Genomic DNA, 18570 nt, shown 5'->3' with positions numbered 1-18570 from the left:
AAGAAGAAGTGCCGCGGCGACGGCTCACTCACCCGGGGAGTGCATCGTCAGGGTTCTCCAGCAGGGGAGAGGCTTGTGTTATGGAATTTGCTCCCAGGAACCACGGGGCTGGCAAGGCTGACATCCATGAAAGAAGCAGCAGGCTGGAACCCCAGGCAAGATTTCTGTGTTTCTCAAGGAACTCCTGGAGAAAAATTCCTTCTTGTCTGGGATGCCTCAGCTACTGTTCTTAAGATTTTCAGCCCTTGGGATGAAGCTAATCCCTACAACGGAAGGCAATGGGCTTTGTGGAAAGGCAGGGGGTTGTCGATGTTCCTCAGGGCGCGGCACCTTCTTCCGCTGCTGCTCGACCGAACAGCTGGGCGCCCAGGCCTGGCCCAGCCGACACCCGCCTTTCACCTGACCAGGGGCTCCCCCAGGCTCCCTCCTCACCCCCTGCAAAGAGATTAGCGCTCAGGCTGGTCTTGTGCTCTGGCGCTCTTACCAGGACTCTGCCCACACCTGCTGGGCTGCTGTCTCTTGGCTTTTGATTCTGGGCTTGCCTGTGCATCCCCTCGCCCCCAGCCCAGCCCTGGGCCCAGCCCGTCCCAGCGCCCGGGGCCTCTGCTGATGCCGGGCTGCGGGCTTTAAACAGGGGGAAAGCTCCATGTGAAGGAACCATGGCAAACTCTGTATGAAGGACTTGGCATTTTAAATGAGTAGGATAGGATGCCTTCTTTCCTTCCCCTCCCCCATTTTTACTAATTACATATTATTTACGAGAACTTTAATATTACTATATTATAAAATTCTGTCAAAGGAAAAAGAGTGAGATAAGCCATGACTACACTACCCTAAAGTAACCACGCTAGCATTCTATCTAGCACACTTCCATCTTTCTCCTACAGGTACAGTTCTGCGGTTGCAATCATACCCAATATATAACTTTATCACGTTTTTTCACTTCTCATGATGAGCATTTCTAATGTTGCTACATAATCTTCATGGCTGCCATGGTGAATAGCCACATCATTGTTCGTTGAATTGAAGTGCTTGGTTTACTTAACTATCCTGTTATCTTTAAACAGTTTCCAATTCTTCTAACAATAAACACGCACACCTTTGCAATGGTAGCATTCTTTGTCACAAACCCCGAATTCTTTCACGTAGACTTGAAATTGCTTGGCCAAAGAATATATACTCTATGGGGTCTCTTGACATATGTTTCCAGATAGCCTTTTGTTCAAGATTGCATCGACTCCCACTGTTAGCAATGTAAATAAGGACCACGAGTCTTTGGTCTCTCGAGAGCAGAGCTTTGACGGGGCGGGGTGGGGGGACAGGCTCCCGAGACAAGAAGAAAGACACGCTCCAGCACCAGCGCCCGAGCCTCGCATCCTGCTAAGTGCCCTGGTCCTCACGGCGGGCTGGTCTGTGTGCTTGTTCTCCGCAGACCGAGCAGCTGATAACGCTGTGGGTCCTCTTCGTGTTCACCGTCGTGGGAAACTCCCTCGTGCTGCTCTCCACGCGGAGGAGGAAGAGGAAGTCAAGGATGACCTTCTTTGTGACCCAGCTGGCCATCACAGGTAGGCAGCGGTGTGGGTGGGGGAGGAGCAAGGGGGGCACACAGTTCCTGAGGCTTCTCACTTGCAAATATTTTACCAGTAGAAACGCTAGGCTATCCATCTGAAAGGTATCAGTAAATTGGGGAGTCATTTCTTAGGGATATAGAACCCATATTTGAATGTTTCTTCCGACGCATTTAACACATTACAATTATAAAAATAACTCACTATACAGCAGAGCTGAAAATACCATTATCAGTGCTACGAAAGAGTTCTAGAAGGTTCCACTCTCCCTGTACACAGCAGCCTCCATAGTTCACTAAGGCGATATTACCATATCACACCATATTGTGAACTTAAAGAAGAGGCCAGAATTATTTCTAATCGATAACAAATGTGAAGTCTCTGGCACTTTGCAGATTTGTATCTGTGGGTATTGCTTTTGAAATGTAAGGGGCATGCAGCGCCACAAGCTGGGCGTGGTCTGAGGACCTAAGATCATCCCAGGATCAGATGCTTAAATGTGGCTTTGGGGAATGGCCAGTAGAGTTGAGTGTGAACGCATCACACCCAGAGGGGCAATAGCATCACATTCTCAAATTTTAAAAAATGACCTATGGAAAAAAGACACCCACAGAGATGGGTCCAGTTCAAAAGGGTAGGGAAATGAAACCAAGGAGAGAGTCCGATTCCCCAGGCCAGAGAAGGGAATGGGCAGATGGGACTCCCAGGGGGTCCAGGCCAAGACGGGCTTGTATCCTGAGCTCTCGGAACAAGATGGCTGTCCTATGGGTTTAATTTGAATCAGACTGTAAGGCAAATGCAAATAATAATAATAATAATAAACCTAAGCATGAAGGGCTAACAAGAAGCAATGGTAAATGACGCTCAGAAAGGGCTGTTCGGTGCATTTCAAACTTATCGGGTTGTGCCACTTGGCAGTAACGGCTGTGGCGACTTTTGGAGAACTTAGTCTTGAGCCACATCCTATGCAGAACACACCACTGTCACATACGAGAGCTGTCGCCGTGCCTCATTGGTCACCTGAAAATGCCCCCTCTCTAACAGAGAGTGGCGACCCCCCGCCCGTGCTGGGCTGCCGCGACCAGCGTGGGAAGCAGGGGCGCTGTTTACCAGTATGGCGATGAGGAGCCCGAGCCACAGAGGTGGGACTCGTGACGGCAGAAAACTCCTTCAATCTGTCCTGCAAACAGGAGCCCCGTTTCCTTCCTAGGGTTTTAAGAGTAAAGGGCAATGCCCTGACCAGTGTGGCTCAGTTGGTTGGGCATCGTCCCACAAAGCAAAGGGCTGTGGGTTAGATTCCTGGTCAGGGCACATGCCTGGGTTGTATGCTTGGTCCCCAGTTGGGGCGTGTACGAGCAGCAACTGATTCAATTGTGATTTCTCTCTCGCACCAACCTCTCTCTCCCTCTCTCCCCCTCCCTTTCTCTGTTGCTCTCCTTCTCTCTCTCTCAAAATGAATAAATAAAATCTTTACCAAAAAGAGAGAGAGAAACTATGTAAAGAGTAATTAAAAATGCCCAGCCCTGCCTAGTGTAGCTCCGTGGTTTGAGTGCTGGCCTGCAAACCAAAGGATCGCTGGTTGGATTCCCAGTCAGGGCACCTGCCTGGGTTGCGGTCAGGTCAGGTCCCTGGTGGAGGGCACGTGAGAGGCAACCACACAATGATGTTTCTCTCCCTCTCTTTCTCCCTCCCTTCCCTTAGCCTAAAAGTAAATAAATAAAATCTTTAAAAAGAGAGAGAGAGATGTCCAGCAAATACTGAGTGAGATGCAAAATTCCTGGATGAAGATGTAATAACTTACTTTCATTATAGTTCTTCGATGACCATGTTGTAACCAATGGTCTTCGAGCCGTGTATTATCTGAAAGCGTAACGACCTACAGGTGGCAAAGATATCAGCTCGGAATTTAAAGTGCTGTCAAAATTAATAAATGAATAATTGAAATGTCACCATCTATTGTCAAAGAGAAAAGTTGTGTGTGCTACTCAAATCCATTGTGTACAGTATGAACCGGGACTTACTGTCGCATGAATGTTCTAAAGAGTCTGGCATTTATACATTTGTTAATTCCCTCTTGGAAAAACTCAAGGTGTCAGAGCAGGAGTATTTCAAGTGAAGAATTCTCTCAGCGGTAAGCTTCGAGATGGGTCTAAGATGGAGCTAACTTCTTATTTAGAATAGCAACACTTCCTCCAACACAGTTCCCCGCGATCTCAGATCTTTTAGTAAGAGGGCAGAGAGTAATACCTGAGTCTTAAGGACGTCTGTAAGGGTGACTCAGATACCACTGAAGGATACTTACTATTCTTTGAGATTTATATGCATTAGATTTGAGTTCCCTATCCCATGTTAATGCTTCCCCCAAGACTCTTCCAATTTTCCGGGCACATAGTCCTCCTCCTCATACCTAGTTCTTGCTTCCTCACTCCACTGAGCTCTTGCTCTGTCTCACGGGAATCTTGCCTTCTCCAGTTAGTCTGGCTCTCGGTTTTTATTTTATTCTATGAGGCGCTCAGCTCCCTTGTCTTGAAAATCATCCACAGATACACGACTTCCTCTGTTTGGAAGACTTTACCAAATGTTTCAGGCAGCAAAAGGAGATGGCACCACAGAAAAAAACAAAGATCTTAACATTAAAAATGATATGTTTTCAAAACGCTCAGCTACCACCAGAATCGTCTCGATCTGCCTTGCTCCTGCCTTGTGTCCCGTCTTCCCTCACTGCTTTCCCTCTCCTGGAAGTGTCTCTTCGTGGAAAGACAAGCTTTGTCTTAGCATGTGCTCTGGGGGAGCACGAACGGAGGCCGGAGGGCCTGCAGAGCACAGAGTGACCTTGACCGCAGCTCCAGGGGCGTGTTTGTTCCCCTTGTGCTAATTCACCAAATCATGGGCTTACAATGTGCGGCCTTTGTGTTGTTTGTTTCAATAAAAGTCGGTGCATAAAACACACCACCTCCCTATGGAGGAAAGGTTACAGTCTCAAATGCCTCCTCCTTTATCTTTGCTTTTTGACATTTTCTTGGTTTGTTGTTTGTTTGTGGCCTTTCTCCAACTCCGCTGCAGGGCCCGCGCGCTCCCGCTGTTGTTTATGCGTCTTGTGCTTTTGCCTCTCGCTGCCCGACTTCCTGCAGAGCTGGTGCTGCTGCCGCGGCGTTCCAGGGGCTGCGATCGCTCCTCCGACTGGGAGGCCGTGACCTCGGCCCGGACCAGCGCGAGGGCCGCCTGGGCTCTGGGCCTGCTCGGCCTGCCCGGCCAACTGCTGCTGCGTGCCGTCTCTTTGGTTTGTCTGCCACTTTACTGTTCAGCTCCTTGCATATTTTTCTGAGTTTCCTCTTCTTTTACAGATACTTTACTTTCGCTGTCACCTTCATTCAAGTCTGGTTCAAAAGCAGCTTCCTCAGTTTCTCTAGTTAAATGGGAGGAAAGTGGGGAGGAGCAGCCTCACCGGGGTTAGGCGGGAGAGCCTAACCCTAACTGTAACCCCTAACCCTCACCCTGACCTTTGTCCCATTGTAAAATACCAGCCTGCTCCCCCAGTCTGAACCCCACCTTCCATAGGTGGGTAGAGCATTAAGGTTTGGGGGTAGGGAGGTGAAGAACTCCACACTGACCATGGTTTAGATGAGTCACTTGTTGGACAAAGTTTCAAAATTCATTCTCTTTTAAAAAGTTGATGTGTTAGGACTTTCTTCGCCAATTTCTTTTATGATGAATTTTTAAACCTCGCACCCATAGACGCCTCAGGACCAATAACGGTGAAAACAAAAACAGAAAGGAAATCTTTTCTAACGCTCTGAAAGCCACCCCGGGTCACCTGGAGTCTTCACGACCTGCAGATGATCACTGAAAGGAAGGAGAACCGTGAAATCAGTTCCCACTCGCATCTGCTCATCACTGAAGCCCTCCCATCAGGAGGGCATGGACTGGGCTTCCCCCCGTGGGGGATAAGACTCTGGCAGGACCTGGGCCCCGTGAGGGCCACGTTAGAACAGAGGCTGCCGGCTTCAACTCAGCGTGACTGAGCTGTTCTCACATGAAGATGCAGCGTGTCCCTGCTAACGTTCTCCTCCTCGGGTCAGCTCATCCTGGTCCGGGAGGCTGCTGTAACTCCTGCCGTCACGGCCAAGTTCTAGTCCACAGGGAGGAAGAGAGGAGGAAGGACAGAAGGGGGCCATGCCAGCTCTCCGACCCCCTCTCCGCTGGCATCCCTACAACTCCAACCATCAGTTTTTGCTTGTATTTCATTTGCCATTTCTAACTGAAAAAAAAAAAAAAAGCTGTTTGTTTGCTTGTGTGTGTGTGTGTGTGTGTGTGTTGTTCACCTGGGTCCTTTGGCCACGATAAAATCCGGTTGCTTTTCCTGGGGCGGAAGGAGACAAGAGAGGGAAGGGGCAGTCCCTGGCGCTGAGTGTCTTCCAACACGTCCGCTGAGGAAGAAGTGCAGACGAAGGAGTTCGACTGCCCAGTCCCCAGCCCTGGGCGTGTTCCTCCAGGGGGCCACACTCTCCCTTCTCCTGGCCTCTTATCTCGCAAACCCTGGGGCAGCCCACCAGATGGCCACCCCGCTATGTAGGTAAACTCTTGTTGGCTGTTTGTATTTTTCCAAGAAGTATTTTGGCCGTTCTAAACAAATCCCCAATGAATCGTCGTCTCACAGTGAAATCTTGTGAGCATGATTTATTACTTAGGGAAGTTTATAGAAGTGGGCTAACTGCCTCAAAGAAAGGCACATTTGTGGCCTTCGAATTGGCCAAGGTCCCTTTGGGTTGCCCTGGACTCAAAGATGATGGAAAATGTCATAAACAAAAGCTCTAGAGTCCACCCACAGAGAGCCACACTGGGAATTGTGTTTGAAAACCTCCCCCGCCCCCCCCAAAAACCCCCTTGGCTTGCAGTAGCTGTAGGACCCTAAGTAGCTTCTTGAGGCAATTCTTTCTGCTTACCATTAATGATACACACATCCTCAGGTATCATTTGCTTAGTCTGAAAGGAGCATTTTCTTCCACGGTAGCTGGCATGGCAGAGAAGAATCCAAACCTAATTTGTCTCTTTTTGGCTCAGAGCAGTGCTCATGTATTTGAGAAAACAAAGAACCCCCCCACTGACCGGGATGTTCGGACGGAGGAAGCGTGTCAGCTGTGCACCTGTTTTAACTCGCCTTCCTCTCCCCCGCATTTCTGACGCGTGCAGAGGGAGACATCTTAACCGATTCTTTTCTTGACCCACGAGGGATCCTAGCTGCGGGATTACTCTGGAGAATAGGGGGAAACCAGAAGATCCTGAAGTTGTGATTTCTGCACATGCTGCAATTTTAGCACTTTCGATTCTAACCGTTTTCTGGATGAATGTAATGACTGTTTATATTTTTATGAGCTAAAGTGCCAATTAAATGTATTAGCCATTTATCATCTTTGAGACAGACTTGTCTGCTTTACTCAAACGCAGCAAAGAAGGGGAGTTAATGAGAACGCCCACTGAACATTCGACAAAGGAAGAACGGAAAACATTTTTGGCACACAGCCAAATCACATCCTTTTTTTTCTGAGAGGGCCCAATCTTCTATTAGTAAAAGAAATTAGCTCTGCCTCAAAGCATTTTCTGTAGAGCAATTTACTAATGAACTAAGGAATGCTTCACCCGCAAACCCTCCTGTTAATCATCTGAAAACAGAAAATGGAGAGGTTCAGCACGGAGGTGAGACCAGGCGTGCCGAGGTGTTCCAGACCACGCATGGGGTTCAAGGCCACTGCTGTGCGGTGATTTCAGTCCCCTTCCCCCCCTGGGGTTGGGAATTGCACACTTAATTCTTCTATTTATTTTAACTCTGCTCTTCCATTTTCTGATTTTTACATTTTTCACCTTTATTGCGATAAACTTGACACAGAACGTGGGTAAGCTTAAGGTGTCCAGAGCGAGATGTAGATATTGCAAAATGGTTACCGTAATGATCTTCCTTAGTATCCACCCTCTCACATAGTTGCAATTTACGTGTGTGGGTTAAGAACTTTTGAAAACTTCTCTGTGCACAACTTTCAAATACACAGCCCAGGACTGTTTACCGTAATCACCGTGTCCCACTTGAGAGCCTCTGAACTTACCCATGTTATGACTAGAAGTTTGTGCCTTCTGACCCGCCTTGTCCATTTCCCCGAACCCTGCCTCTGGCGACCACCCGTCTGTTCTCTGTTTCTGTGACTCTGGGGTGTTTTTTTTTAAATACATTCCACGCACAAGTGAAATCACACAGTACTTGTCTGACAAGTACAGTATACACTTAGTAAACTGTACTCAAGGTTTCTCTGTGCCGTCATAGATGGGAGAAGCTCCCTTTTTCATGACTGAATAATATTCCATTGCATCTATATACTCGATATTCTTTACCCACTCATCCACTGATGGACACTTAGGTTGTCTTCATGTCTCGGCTACTGCATACCATGCTGCCATTACCTGGGGGCGGGGGGCAGGGCACAGATGTCCCCTGAGACAAAGACTTCATTTCTTCAGATACCTACTGAAGTGTGAAGATTTGGATCCTACGGTCATTCCATTTTTAGTCTTTTGAGGAACCTGCGCACTGTTTGTCCATCATGACCGCACCACTTTGCACCGCCACCAATAACGTGTGAGGCTTCCCCTTTCTCCGAATCCCGACTAACACTTGCTAACGAGACTAACGCATGTCTTTCCGTCCACAGTCTTTCTCTCACACGTGCGGGGGATCTCGTGATGCGCATTTCTCTGGTGTGGGTGACCTCCAACACCTTGTCACGCTCCTGCCGGCCATTTGAATCCCTTCTTTGGAAAAAGGTCTCTTCCGGTCCTGTGACAGTTTAAGTGGATTCTTTCTCCTTTTGGCTGTTGAGTTGTATGAATTTTTCATGTATTTTGGATATCAATCCCTTATCGAATGGAAGGTTTATAGATATTTTCTTCTGTTTCCTAGGTTGCCTTTTCACTTTGCTGATCATTTCTTTGGCCGCACAGAAATGTTTAGTTACATTCGGTCCCACTTGCTGATTTTTTGTTTTTGTTGTTTGGGTCCCGGGTGTCAGTGCCATAAAACCACTGGCAGGACCCATGGCAAGGAGATGTTCCGCTCTGCATTCTTCTAGGGACTTGACGCTTTCAAGTCTCACGTTGGTCTTTGATACATTTGGAGTTAATTTTCGTGAGCAATGTAAAATAGGGGTCCAGTTTCATTCTTCTGCAGCACCATTTATTGAACAGACTCCTTTTCTCCGTCTAGTGTTCTAGGGTCTCTTGTCGAATAGGAGTTGATGGCACACGCGCAGGTGTGTTGAATTCACAGCTCTAACCTCCAGAGGTGTCGCTGTCCACACCCCTGGCAGCTGGCGTGACAAAGGGGAAGTCTAAAGTCGGCCTGGGATTTCTTTCCTTACAAGTCATCAGATTTTGTCTTTTCTTTTCTAGATGTTTTTTCTTTGAAGGTTTACACTTTTACGTTGCTGTATCTCTTTACTGATCTGTTCATTCAGTTCTGCTATTTGCCGAGTAAGCTCTTTGGATCTGCAGATTGACGTGGTGTCTTGGCTTCTTCCATTTCTGTCTGAACATTTATTTTCCTCCATTTGTTCCCACCTCGTGTTTGGGAACACGTCACACGTCAGTAACGATGGTGTTTCTCAGTCATCATTCAAATATTTTGGTTCTATTGTTCTATGTTTGGAAGGATTATTTAAGCTTTTCCTAATCATTTATTTGTTTTTGATTCCATTATTATTAGCAGTATTAACCCTACTTTTGTCCATTTTAAAGTATCTTTAAAGTTGCTTTTCCTGTGACCATTTCAGTACATTCATTCATTCCGGGTGTCATCTGGCACCTTTTCCGTTCTGTCAGCTCCTCAGTGTTTCCCTTTTGACAACTGCCTAACGCCTCGTTCTCACCTTCCACCTTCCCCCCCCCCCCGTAGAGTGTGAAAAGAACACAACACACACTGCTTAACATTTAAGCATATTTCCTGAGCTAACGAGGACTTTTTGAGTCTATATATTTTTTCTGATATGTGTGTGTTCTCTTCTACTTACTCAAAATGCTACAAAAGCTGTCTACCACCTGACTGGTTTGTCCCACCGGACACCGCCTGATTCCCGAGTCCATGCCCAGGCCTTCCATTTAGACGGTTCCTACGGCGGCTGCACAATGCACCCTTGTTCCCGGCTCCGCAGAGAGATGGTGTGTGTTCACACGGGCAACGCACAGTTCTCACGCAGGGAAGGGAGGTATTATCCTGTCACTGTGGGAACGATGGAATGGAAAGGAGTGAACTCTTCTCCCAGGGAAGCTTTTTCTCTTTCAGAGAAATTGGGTTTTCTGTCCTTCCCTGCCTTCGCCGCACCATTAGCAGCCGGGTGACCTGGACAAGGCCTGCGGCTTCATGAAGCCTTTGTTCTCTCATCTCTAAAATGGGGTGTGTCCGAGGTCCCTGGATGTTCTTAAGGGGCCAGAAGTGATCTGGTCCTAACAGTCCCGTGTCTCTAATTAGACATTTCCAGTCATAAACGTTGAGGGGACATTGTACATCTTCAGATGTCGGCTAATTAAAAAACTGTTGCTCCCACGGATGCCTGTCACCTCTGGGAATTAGGTGTGTCCTAAAGCCATGGTGGTGTCTGGCTTGCGGCCCACATTGCAGGCGTGTGGCCCACCGTGTAGTGAGGAGGCGGCCTCAGTGCCCTGGGGCCTGCCGCCCTGCCAGGCTTCCCAGGCCAACAACGCACTCTAACTCCACCATGGCTATCCGTTCGTTCGGCCACCCCTTTAGCCAGCCAATGAACCCTGTCGCGCACGTGCTGTGGCCAGGCATGCTTCCAGCTACCGTACTAAGGGCACAGTGGGGCGTTTGGTTGTAAGTTACCATTCGACCAGTAAAGCAGTAAAGGGGGCAGCTTTGCTTTTGCCCCACAAAGTTCAGTGGCAAAATAAGCCCTGGCTCGCTTTGCTTTCGCCATTCCAAAATGCCGCCAAGGACTCTGTCTCCGACGTGGTGTTTGGCACCCCCTAACCTTGTTCCACCTCCTGGGGACATGACGCTGGATTCGTCTGCGGGGGCTGCATGGCAAACGCCACAGACTGGGTGGTTTAAGGAGCAGGTCAAGTGTCATCAACTTTGGTTCCTTCTGAGGCTCCTGTCCTCGGCTTACAGATGGCAGTCATCTCGCTTCGTCCTCACGTGGTCTTCCCTCTGTGATCTGACAGTCTGTGTCCTAATCTCCTCTACTTATAAGCACACTAGTTGTATGCATTAGGTCCCACCCATTGGTCCCCGTTTTACCTTCGCTGTTCAGTAAAGGCCCTCCCCCTAGATACTATCGTACTCGGAGGCACTGGGAGTTAGGACTTCAACAAATAAACTGGGGGGAGGTCACAATTCAACCTATAAAACAGGTGCCTACTCATGCCTCCCGGAACTCTCTCGCCCACATGCGCGGAGCAAGACGGTGGCTTTTAGAGACTTTGTTAGAGGTGTGGGACGGCATGCTTCCCAGCAGGGTTTGGCCGCCTCTCCCTGCCCCTCACCAACCTGCCTGGACCCACATGCTCGTGTGTGAACTCATCAGCGTGAACAAGACACACAGGCGCACTGATGGGCTTGGACTGAGGTCGAGCACCCCACTCCCTGAGATTCTGCTTGTTCCCCAAGACAGGAGCCGAGCTGGTGTAATGAATACTTGAGTTAAAAGCTGGGGGGGGGGGGCTACCAAAAGGTGCTGAGGCCACCCACGGCAGCTTTCTAGCCATGCAGATGCTTTTTGATTTTGTGAACTCAAGCCGAAGCTTCCCTGAGTGGCCTGAAGTCTCCAGTTCCCTGGATCCCAGCCCCTTGCTGTGTGGAGTACCTGGATAGGCTACTTCGGACCCAACCTGACAAGCTTGGTAGGTTAGTACGGGAAGGACTATTCCTAGTTCTTTGGGCCCTCTCCTCGAGATCCTCAGACTAACTACACAATGGCCCCCTTCGGGGAGAGGAGAGAAAGCAGAGGGGGTGGAGGGGGCGAAACCCACCGTCCGTGAACGACCTTTTCCAGAGTCCCCCGCGTGTGACTCCACCGCCCTCTGCACTTCCTACGCTGATGTCTCAAAGGCCACGAACAATCGGAGCCTCTAGCCAACAAGACAAAGACCTTGCTGTTCGGCCTAACATCAGACGGTTGAGAAGCCCTCCCTGGTCTGTGAGCAGAGCAGATTCAGTGGGGAGACACTGATGTGGGGTCCCCTGCGAGGTCTGGCTGGGAAGAGGGACAGCAGTGTGAGCAGTGAACAGTCTGTCCCCTGGGGAGTTCCCTGCAGCAGGGAGAAATTAAAGTTGTTTGTCGAGCTGACGCGAGCCACAGGAAGACGGCATGAGGGGAAAAAAATCCAGAAAGGCGAAAGCTCAGAGGGTTTAGAATTCGGCGAAATTACATTCTCACGAAGAAACCAGAAGGGCCGCTCTGGAGGAGAGGGAACTGCGGGGACGGGTGGGTGTCCCAGGCAGACAGACGGGGAGCTGACCTGGCCCAGAGCACTGGGCGCCGAGGGCGATGTCCGTATTTAAGGAATACGGATTTGATTAATGGTCCGAGGCCACAGCTCCCCGCCTAAAACCCTCCAGTTGCTCTGATCTACTTGTCCGCCGACATTCCTTGCCATGGCTTCCTTTGTTGTTGCTTCGTTTTTACGTCCTTCCTTGACACTGTAGACAAAGGGGTCTTTTCAGGACTCAAACCCATTATTCCAGCTGGGTGGTAGGCATAATGGCCTATGGAGAGGTAATTAACATGCAGGTTCATGACAGCCTTCTATCTCTTTGTGTGTAAGTGAGAGGGCATCACACACACAACATATACATTTATATTTATAAAGAGCCCAGTGATTCAGAAGTGCACCCGAACTTAAGAAGCACTGCTCTGGGCGTGGGGTGAGGCCAGACCGAGGACACCTCCGAGGACCGGGAATCGGCTGTGACAGACTAGGGCACTGGGTCAGCACTGAGGTCTTGGAGCAGAGAGGGGTGATCCAGCGTGCAAGCCAGACTGCAGCGTGCGGACGTAAGGAAGCAACTTAATTACTTACGAGAGAGTGTTTGTTCATTTATCAGAGGACTCACATCACCATCTGAGGTCTGTTTCCGGTTTCCTTCCCTCCATAATTATTTTTTGTCTCCATGCACTCGCCCTGAGAGCCTCATGCTTATTTTAGTATCTGTCAGAGGGTCACGTTTCAGTATGTTAGTTATCTTGCTGAATGTTACAGCTTGAATTCCCATTCGCCAGTTTTATCAAAATCTAAGAGGGGAAAAAAAAAGCCCCTCTGAACTACCTGGGAGACCCATGTGGGTGGTCTGGGCCCGTGAGCTGTTGTCTGCCGTGGAGACGGGTTACGGGTGGGTCTGAGCCGAGGGACACGGCTCTGCAGAGGCGGTTGGAGAGAAGCAGAGGGGCAGGGTCCCCCCTGAGCAGTGGCTGCCATTGCTGGTCCCCACAGCGACAGAATTCCAAAGGTCCCATCCACTGTGGTGGATCAATAGGACACACCTGCGAATTTAATCATCTACAACATGATTTCATGTTTCTGAGTGACCTCGCCTCTTTGCAAGGAGTGAGCACACCTGTGGCTTTGCTAGCACAGTGTCCTGATGTAGGGGGATGAATGGCCCAAAATATTCTAGAGAGAAAGTAGGGACTTCAAGTTAGTCAGATGGAGCAGCCTCTGGAAGTTCCCTTTGCACGCCGCCCTCCCCTCCACTGTGCATGAGAACTTCTAGAAGAAAAAACAGATATTTAAAACAATAATGACGATGGGTCGAGCTCAAAGGCAGAAAGTGGAACCTCCAGCTGCTGGGAATACAGAGCAAACCCTTGGGCAGGAAGGCGCTGGGAGCAAGCTCTGCAGGACGGGGTGGAGATTACACACCCCGTTGCGGGGCTGTGTTGCCGCATCTCTGCGGGGAGGTCCAGGCGCCAGAGCTCGGGACCGGCTCCCAGAGCAAAGCTGGAACTGGGGAGGCTGCACACGCGCCTGGGAAACAGAAGGTTTCCCCACTGGCTGGGAAGCCAGCCCTCTGTCCTCGGCCTCACCCCAAGTCCCTCCACCTATAGGGACCTCAAGAAACAGCCCACAGATTCACTGGACGCCTCCGGGGAACACTGTCCATGTAAACAAGTGTCCCTCTTCTGGTCGTGGACGGCCGTGTGACTTAAAACACCAATGGGTCTCCCCTCATGTTTCCGAGGATCAGGAAAGCAAGTGGGACCCAGGGAGGCGGCTCTCCTTCGCTCCGTGACCCCTGGGGCGCGGCCGGGACTGGCTTCAACAGCACGGCTGGCGTGTGGAGGCCGGCTGGCCACCGGGAGCTTGGCCAGGACTGAGGGCTCTCGGCTCCCCTTCACGTGGGCTCTTCAGAGCTTCCTTGAAGGGTGGCCGCTGGACTTCAAGAGCACAGGGCAGAAGCTTCCAGGAGTCTGGGGCCCAGGTTTAGAAGTCACGAAGTATCCCTTCTGCCACTTTCCACCCGTCAAGCAGGAGTCAGAGCCCAGCCAGGACTCTGGAGGAGGGGACCACACAAGGATGTGAATAACCTGAAACACGGCGGTGGGTGGCGGAGCATCTTGGGGGACTCGCGGCCCCACTGCTGGAATGGTACCGTGTGCCAGGACCTGGCTGTGGCTGTGGAAACCCCGGTATGAATAGAAGCACGGGTTTGGAACACGAGAAGCTGATGGTTCCCTTCCGAAGCACCCACAAGGCTACCCTCTAGAGGGACCTCCGTGCATGAGAGCACCCACAGGACTCTCCCCGAGTTCCCAGAGATGACAGGCCCCCAGAGGGCAGATTCAGACAGAAGGCAGACCCACAGAAGCCTTCTCTTAGAAGTCCTGGGATAGGAGCCCCAAGGCTCACCACGTGGGGGTCCCCATCCAAGACCCAGTCGTGAAGCAGAGCTGGGTCAGGGCTAGATGGGCCGGGGGGCGGGGGCTATCCAGTGACTCCAGCTGTGCCTCAAGGCGTGCCATGGCGACCAGGAGCCGAGTGGCTGACTCTGTGCTCTTATTTTGAAGAGCATAAGAGCACACGCATGCCCACTAGAAGCTGCACTCGGGTCACAAACCTCCCGTCTCAGGGATCTCTGAAAAGGAGCCCCAGGCTGCACAGTTCACAGCGGAGACGTGTGCTCCGAGGAGCACAGATGACAAGTCCCATTGTGTGCCCGTGTCTGGAGGGTGATTAATTGAGGACACCTGGGGAGAGAAAGCCAACTCGAGGAGCCGGGCTGTCGGCGCCGGCGGTCGGCTTTGCGGCTGGCTCCCCTCTGCTGACTGACGCCTCGGAACAGAGCAGGGGCGCAACTGTCTCGGACTCCGGGCTGTTCGGAAGGCAGTAACGACAGAGGGCCTGATTCGGTGCAACCGAGGAGCTCAAGCACGTAAATTAAAGGCCATGCCGCCCAGGCCGGCCTTGCTCTCGGGAGAAGCGAATGGGGCTGTGGCTGCGCAAAGACCTCCTCCCACAGAGATCCTCTTTCTGACAGCCCATCAGCCCAAGGGGGGGTCGTGAAGAAGCCCACTCGTGGAAGCAGTTGAGTCAGAAAACCCTCCTGTCTTTGCAGGCTGTACCAAGGAACTGTCAGCCAGCCTTCCAGAACTCTCTGTGTGCCCTTACATTGAACTTGTGGCAGAAGCAATGCCTCAAGTTCGCTCTATTCCACTTCCTGGTCTTCCTTTCCCAACGGGGTCCAGCTGCGGCACTGGGAGCGGACGCATGGGGTCGCATCGCTTCCCCCGAAGCCGTGTTGGGGGTGAAGCTGGTGCCCAGCTTCCTCCCACCCCTTCTCTGGACTGGAAGGCCCCGAGATGAGATGGAACCAAAGGCTCTGCGGGGCAGTCAGGTCCTGGGATTCAGAGCACGTCCTGGCCGTTCCTCAGCACCTGGGAGGCCACCGGTGTGCGCCTCCCGCAGGTGTGGGCTCTGGGACTGAAGGCTTTTTCCCAAGGAGATGCCCCGCACGGGACGTCTGGAGTGCCAATCAGACACGTCCGTGCCGGCTCCCTCACTCCCTGAAAGGATCTGGGGTCCTCTGGCCCAAGAAGAGTGCCGCTGTGGCGTCTGGGGAGGGTAAGCCCAGGAATACACGCAACGGATGAGTCCGCTGCTTCCACAACGTACCAGTAGACACACACTTGAACCCGAGTTTCCTTGACCTCAAAGCCCGTGCTTTTCCCAGACTCGGTGAGAAGGCATCCAGGATCAGCAGGAATCAGAGAGAGGCGGAGGATGGAGTTTGTTCCGGAAGTTTCTCCAGAGCCCGGGGCATGCAGTGACTATGGCATAGTGTGTGAGCACTCAGTACTGAATAACCGCGTCGCACCGGGAGGTCTATGCAAAGGGTGGCCGCTTAGCAGAGGGGCAGCGTGGGCGTGAACGCTCTCAGAGCGCCTGTGCCCCCCATATGCAGCCGCCCCACCCCTGCACCTTTCCCTCGCCCTCCGCTTAGACGCGGACGCCTGGCCTAGCTTGCTGGGAAGCGGCTTCTCTCTCAGGCCGTAGCAGGAGAATGGACTCAGATGGCTGCCTGATCCCTTGCTCAGGGCTGCCGGAGCAGCAGGTGACCCAGAAAAGATCTGCCCTGAGAAAAAACAGGTAGCGCGCTGTCCCCGGATGATGGTGGCTTGCCGTCTCTACGCACTGCGGGATAATGATATTCAGAAATGGCATGGAAACGAGAAAGGCGCTTTTCCCACCGCTGACACTTTACCTAACGAACGCGTATTTCATACCTGATTCTCTCATGAGGATTTAGAATGCATTCTCAGACTGCCGCCGCCAAATGCTCCTCAGTCACAGACAGACTGTTTCCATTCTCTTGGGTGAAAAACCGAGATGGACTTCCAGTTCAAGGCTGTGCCTGGCTCCCAGCCCTCCGTGGGACCTGGCCCATTGTCTCACTTTAAACATATGCGGACGTAAATGCAAACTCTTGTCACCATTGAAAACCACCACGGACAGACCGTCTAACGTCGGAATCGGAGAGGAACTCACACCACTTCTGAGGAGGTGGGGTTACACTGAGAAACGCCAAGCCGAGGAGCCCTCCGCGCCACACCTGAATTCCTTTGACAAAACGGCCTGCAAACGTGAGACAGCAGCACCGCTGAGGCCCGATCTGACCCCCGGACAAGGAGGGGTCGTGTTTAGAGGTCGCCAGGCTGCAGCGCAAGCAGAGGATGGGCTCTCCACCACATCCACCGCTTCCTGGAGAGGAACCCACGTCCCGGGGAAAGGACGGGGTGTGCACTGGGAGCAGGCCCAGGACGCCATGGCACGTGCAGCCTCCCCGGTAAAGAGCTGACTGTGTGGGGTGAAAGTTCTCTGGGAACAGTGTTTTGTTGGGAATTGTGTGTGGTTGGTGTGTGGGGGTGTGTAATGTGTGTGTGTGTGTGTAGTGTGTGTGGTTGTAGGTGTGCACCTGTGTGTATGTGGTACATGGAGGGGGAGTACTGTGTGGGCATATACTCAACTGTAATCACCGAGTCCCGAAGAACCAGGCAGTGAAAGGCGATGAAGACCCACCAGAGACTCAGAAGTGGCCTGGAGTGGTGGGCACACACGGACCAGACCTCCCGACACGATCTTTATCCCTGGTCTCCTCTGCCGAACGGATGACAGGAGTAGAGTACCTCATTGACCGTATCTGCTTCCAATCATCAGATCTGGGAAGAAACCTAGTCCTTTTCTGAACAGAAATAAGGTAGCCGTCAAGTAATTTGGAACTATAGAAGCATACTTTATACACCCCCTCCCAAAAAAAAAGCAATATATGGAAGGCTCTGAAGAAAAGGACACCTCTGAAAAAATATATACTCAGTGACCAGAAAAAGATATTTTAAATAAAGATTTTGTGTCATTCAAAGGTGTCAAAAGACACAACGAGGAAGTGTTATCAGGCCCTGCCTAGTGTGGCTCAGTGGGTTGAGCGCTGGCCTCCAAACCAAAGGGTCGCCAGTTCAATTCCCAGTCAGGGCACATGCCTGGGTTGTGGGTCAGGTCCCCAGTAAGGGGTGCATGAGAGGCAAAAATATACTGATGTTTCTCTCCTTCTCTTCCCTTCTCTAAAAATAAAATAAATAACATCTTTTTTTAAAAGGAAGTGTCATCAGCAAAAAGACAGGGTGAGTAAAGGAACAGGATGGTATGAAAGCGTGATAAGCTGTGATATGTTATCACACACAAAAAAGCAAGTTAAAACACAATATTTACAATATAATTCTACTTTGGGAAAAATATATGTGCACGTAAATAGAAAATAAAGTCTGGCAATGCCTATAGTTAAACGTTAATGGTTCTTTAAGTGGATGGTGAGAGTGTGGGACACTTGCTGTTTTCTGTTTCACGTGTTGGTTTGTCACCTGGACTTTCTTGGTTTCCCGAATGCTACATGGAAGAGATGTACACAAAGCTGCAACATAATTAGCTTTTCAAGGGCAGAGACAGGACAGCTGGGTCAGCATGAGGGACAGGACAGTTGAAGCAAATCTGCCGAGGGGTGGTGGCAGCCCCCAGCCGGTGGTGGCAGACCTGAGTGAGCCGAAAGACAGCAACGGATGAGGCGGGAGGCGGGTCCGACCTGGGAGTGAGCCACGGACGATCACTGTGTTGTCAGCTACAGGGGAGAGCCAGCCAGATGGAGAGGAGAGGAAGCCATTGCGACCAGAGGTGTGTCCCGCCATTGGACCTGTCTCGCAGTGGCCTTTCCCAACCAGACTGCAAGCACACCGTGATTTAAACCATCGTTTCCAGAGGGAGAGGAAAGCACCGTTTCCCTCCAGGAGCTCTGAGCCCGTTAAGTCAGAGCGAATTCATCAGTCCTGGCCCAGGCGGTTGGTCCCCCGGCAATGCGGCCCGAGGCAGCTTTGCAGTTAGGGGCACTCTCTGCTTAGGGCCTCATTTACTCCTGAATGGGGACCCCTGGGAATTCTGGACCAGCCCAGCGGGGCACCGC

General features: G+C 51.2%; 1 protein-coding gene across 1 annotated transcript in view; it reads left to right on the top strand.

Annotated features, from left to right (window-relative positions):
- NPSR1 (neuropeptide S receptor 1) overlaps window positions 1-18570 on the top strand; it is a 101354-nt gene that overhangs the window by 22604 nt on the left and 60180 nt on the right. Inside the window, exon 2 of the mRNA XM_045828423.1 lies at window positions 1433-1565. Coding sequence (XP_045684379.1) covers window positions 1433-1565 — 133 coding nt within the window. The remainder of the gene's footprint in view (window positions 1-1432; window positions 1566-18570) is intronic.

Source organism: Phyllostomus hastatus, unplaced genomic scaffold (assembly GCF_019186645.2).
Source record: "Phyllostomus hastatus isolate PE091 unplaced genomic scaffold, TTU_PhHast_1.1 phas_scaffold_78, whole genome shotgun sequence".
NCBI classification, from domain to species: domain Eukaryota; kingdom Metazoa; phylum Chordata; class Mammalia; order Chiroptera; family Phyllostomidae; genus Phyllostomus; species Phyllostomus hastatus.
This window is presented reverse-complemented; position numbering and strand designations above follow the sequence as displayed.